General features: G+C 59.9%; 1 protein-coding gene across 2 annotated transcripts in view; it reads right to left on the reverse strand.

Annotated features, from left to right (window-relative positions):
* Window positions 1-1,547: 1,547 nt before the first annotated feature.
* PIK3R2 (phosphoinositide-3-kinase regulatory subunit 2) overlaps window positions 1,548-3,686 on the reverse strand; it is a 15,823-nt gene continuing 13,684 nt past the window's right edge. For both annotated transcript variants that reach the window (XM_008641004.2, XM_017743839.1), the window contains exons 14-16: window positions 3,589-3,660; window positions 3,196-3,366; window positions 1,548-2,966 (exon numbers count right to left, since the gene is read on the reverse strand). In XM_008641004.2, coding sequence (XP_008639226.1) covers window positions 2,774-2,966; window positions 3,196-3,366; window positions 3,589-3,660 — 436 coding nt within the window. In that variant the 3' untranslated portion in view covers window positions 1,548-2,773. The remainder of the gene's footprint in view (window positions 2,967-3,195; window positions 3,367-3,588; window positions 3,661-3,686) is intronic.

Below are 3,686 nucleotides of genomic sequence, written 5' to 3' on the forward strand. Positions count from 1 at the left end.
AAACCTCACGAGCCGCCACGTCCTCTCCGAGCACAAAGCTGACACCAGAGCCCTTGGGGGTTAAATGGGGGAGCCTGGAGCCCCCCGAGCAGGGACATGGAGGGATGAGCCCCAAACTGTGCCCCGGGGAGCAGGAAGACCCACGGGACGCAGGTGTGTGGCTCGGCTGGGGGACGTGGGGGTCATAAGCAGCAAAGCACAGCCCAGCGCCTCGAAACATGGCCGGGTTCAGAACGAGCCAAAGCAGCAAAGGACAAATCACAACGAGCTTATGCTGGGGGAGCTCCAGGCGGGGCTTCCACCCCGGGGAGAGCAGGGAAAAGCTGCTGTTCAGGGAGCCAAGTGAAGCACCGTCAGGGAAAGGCAGCCCTGCGGAAGGGCATCTTCCTCCTCGTCGTACACAGGACGTGAGCAGTGCCCTGTCAAGGACAGGCCGCCAGCGGGCAGGGAAGGCAGTGCTGGAAGGTGCAGAGGGGTGACCATGACACCCCTTGGGCTGCGGCTGGACAGCAGGAGGGGACAGCATGGGGAGAACAGAAATTCAGCCAAAAGGATAAAAACACAGGATAAAGAGAAGCTGGAATTTCCCTGGGCAGCAGAGCCAGGTGAGCACCAAGCGAGTGTTGACAGGTGACAGCTTCAAGCTGAGACCCTCCCGGATGCTCAGCAGGTCCTGGCATGAGCCGGGAGCAAACCCTCCAGCAGGACTGGCCCCAAGCTCACGTTGAGGGGTGGTGGTCGAAGAACGTGGAGCCCATGGGGTGAGAGGCTGAGGATCCCATCTGCCTGCATCCTGTCCTGTGATGTGGGGATGTGCTGGAAGTGCAGGGATAAGCACAGGACCAGCAGAGTCCCCAGGCTGAAAAGGTGTGGGACACTAACAAAGCTTTGGAGTGTTGGTGCAGCCCCCCTGGCCACTCCACAGGAGGCCTCTGGAAAGGGCTGTGAGGACTGAGCCTCCCTGCCCCAGTCCCATGTGCCCTCATCTCTCACATGCCCAAGCCCCAACTATTCCCTTAATTATCCCTGGCAGCTTTTCCCAAGTGATCCCCAAAACCAACCCCCAACTCACTGCCTGCACCTGAGCACCAAACACTGACAAATCAGACCCAAAACCAGGGCCCAGGGCCTGGAGAGGACACGCAGGGAACGGGGGCTGTACAGTTGAGCATGGGAGAGCTGCCACAAGCAACCAGGAATGGGATGTTTGCTCCAGCAACCCCAGCTCCAGAAGGATCTGGGGACCTGCCCAGACCAAGGCAAGCAGCAGAGCAGGCCGGAGAGGGAGGGACAGCGTGGTCCCCAACGCAGGTGGCACATCAAGGGCAGGATGCAGGCACAGCACGAGCACAGAGCATCCCATGGATCCGGCAGAATCCAAGCTGCAATGGGAAACAGAAGCACCAAAGTCCATGGCATCCACCAGCCTGTCCCAAGGAGGAGCCTCTGAGAGGGAACGAGCCACTCTGGCAAATCAAGAGGACCAAGAATGCTCTCCTCCAGCCAGGCAGCCGAGATAACCCAGGAAAGCAAATGCCACCACAGCCTCAACTCTCAGCTCAGCTTTTAAAGCTCTTCCAGGCCCACCTGGGCTGCCCTGGGGCCCTCTGAGCTCAGACACAGAGCCCTGCCCGCAGCAGCCAGCTGTGGTGGGCAGCCCTGCCCAGCCCCCATACAGTACCCACGATAGTAAGTGCTTTGCATTCGTAGTTCACCATCATGCAGATACACTTCAGCATGCCCTGGGCCCCACAGATGTGTCCTCCTGCAGCAGAGAGGTCCTTCATTCCAGGTAGGGCTCGTAGTGTGTGCTGGACTCCGGCCCTCTCCTGCTACAGCTGCAGGGCCCGAGGCTGTGGCAGCCTGGCAGCTGCTGCCCATGCTGGGGGTGGCACTGGGAGCTCAGCAAACACCAGCACCAGGGGAGCAGCTGGTCACAAAAAGAACCATATTTACAGAGCTACAGTCAGCTTCAACGGGTTACGTGTGCAGAGTCACCGAAACCGGCCGGAAACAACGAGCTGTGCATCCCACAGATGCTGCCAGGAAAAACACAGGTACCAACACGGATTTCACAGCTTCACTGGCACAACTAAGGCGGGAGATTCACGGCTAAGCTGATCCTCCCTGCCCAGGCAGCAACACTCCAGAGGTGGTTATGACAGGAGGGAATGGTGGCGAGGTGGGGCACAGCACGGAGCGAGGATCTCGGCCGGGGAGCCCCATGGAGGATTCTCCTTCCTAAGTGTGTCTCTGCATGCAAGAGCAGCACCCCTCGTACCAGACACCATCACAGCCTGCAAGGCCACCGAGGGAAGCGAGAGTGAAGGATGCACACGCTCAATGGAGCCTCCTCCTCCGCCTCCTCCGGTGTCCAGGCAGGGAACCCCTCGGGCACAGCACCGAGGAATCAGGAACCAAAGCTCTACAGTGATGCGTAGCGGGGCGACCTGCCAGCAAGAAGGGGATCTGACCTGCTTATCAGGGAAGGGGAGGGGGCTGTGCTTGCCCCCAGCAATTCAATCACAACTGGATCCCACCTCCTAGAGGCTGGAGCCCACTGGGAATCTACAGCCCAGCCTTTCTGTCCCATCAGCCAACACGGGTTTCAGCTACTGACCAAGAGGGACATCAGGAACGGTCACAGACATCTCAGAGGCTCTGAAGGAGCAGGAGCACAGAGACTCAACTATACAGGGTGCAAGAGTCCAGAGCCAGAAAGCAGCGCCCTGGGGAGAAGCTGAAGGCAGCTGTTGTGTTGTGTATGGGCTGCTCATCTGGCTGGTGGCTGGGAAAGGACCGGGTGAGCCAGCGTGACATTCAGGGAGTCATTGTGCTGCACCAGGGACGTGTGCTTGTAGTGCAAGACCAGGTCCTTGAGGGAGGCGTAGAGGTTGTAGGGTTCAGCGAACCCATAGCCCGTCGCTGTCTTGTAGATCACGCAGTGCTTGGTGTCACCGTCCACCCTGCCAGGGAGACATGGGAGCCTGGGTCAGCAGTGGCACAGGGACAGAGGAGCATGAGCAGGGCCACCAAAGCAACATAAAGATACACCTGGCCCTGGCAGGAGAAGCCAAGGCAGATGGGAGCTGTCACCTCCAGGATCTGGCAAGGGGAAGGTGGAGCGATGTGGGAACACAACCTGGGCCAGCCCCATCCCATCCCATCCCATCCCACCTGCACAGGGATGCTCACACCACAGAGCAGGCGTAGCAGCCCTTCTGGCTGCTCTCACGGATCAGGAAGGTGCCGTCCCGTTTCCCGCACAGCATCTCCTCTGCCTGCACGCGGTTGATCTTCCCCACGTACCACGTCCGCTCCTCGTGGTGGGGCAGCTCCTCCTCGTCATCCATCATGGAGTACTGGCTGCAATCGAGCACAGGCAGGGTCAGACTCCCTGAATCTGGGCACAAGGCTCCCACACCACCCCCACACTGATAGCTACCATCGCCCATCCAGCAGGGAAGACATCTTCATCCCCCGGTCAGGGAGCTGGGATGTCCCCAGGGCTGCAGCACAGGCAGAACCAGCTGGCAGCCTGTGCTCCCACATCCCCCAAACCCCACAGCACACGAGCAGGACACTCACTCCTCTGTCTCGTTCTTGATGCCCAGCCACTCGTTGATCTTCTTCTGTCGGGCACCCTTCTGCGTCAGCCACCTGGGGAAGGAGGGCAGAGCTGAGCG

Source organism: Corvus brachyrhynchos, unplaced genomic scaffold (assembly GCF_000691975.1).
Source record: "Corvus brachyrhynchos isolate BGI_N302 unplaced genomic scaffold, ASM69197v1 scaffold219, whole genome shotgun sequence".
In the NCBI taxonomy this organism is placed as follows: domain Eukaryota; kingdom Metazoa; phylum Chordata; class Aves; order Passeriformes; family Corvidae; genus Corvus; species Corvus brachyrhynchos.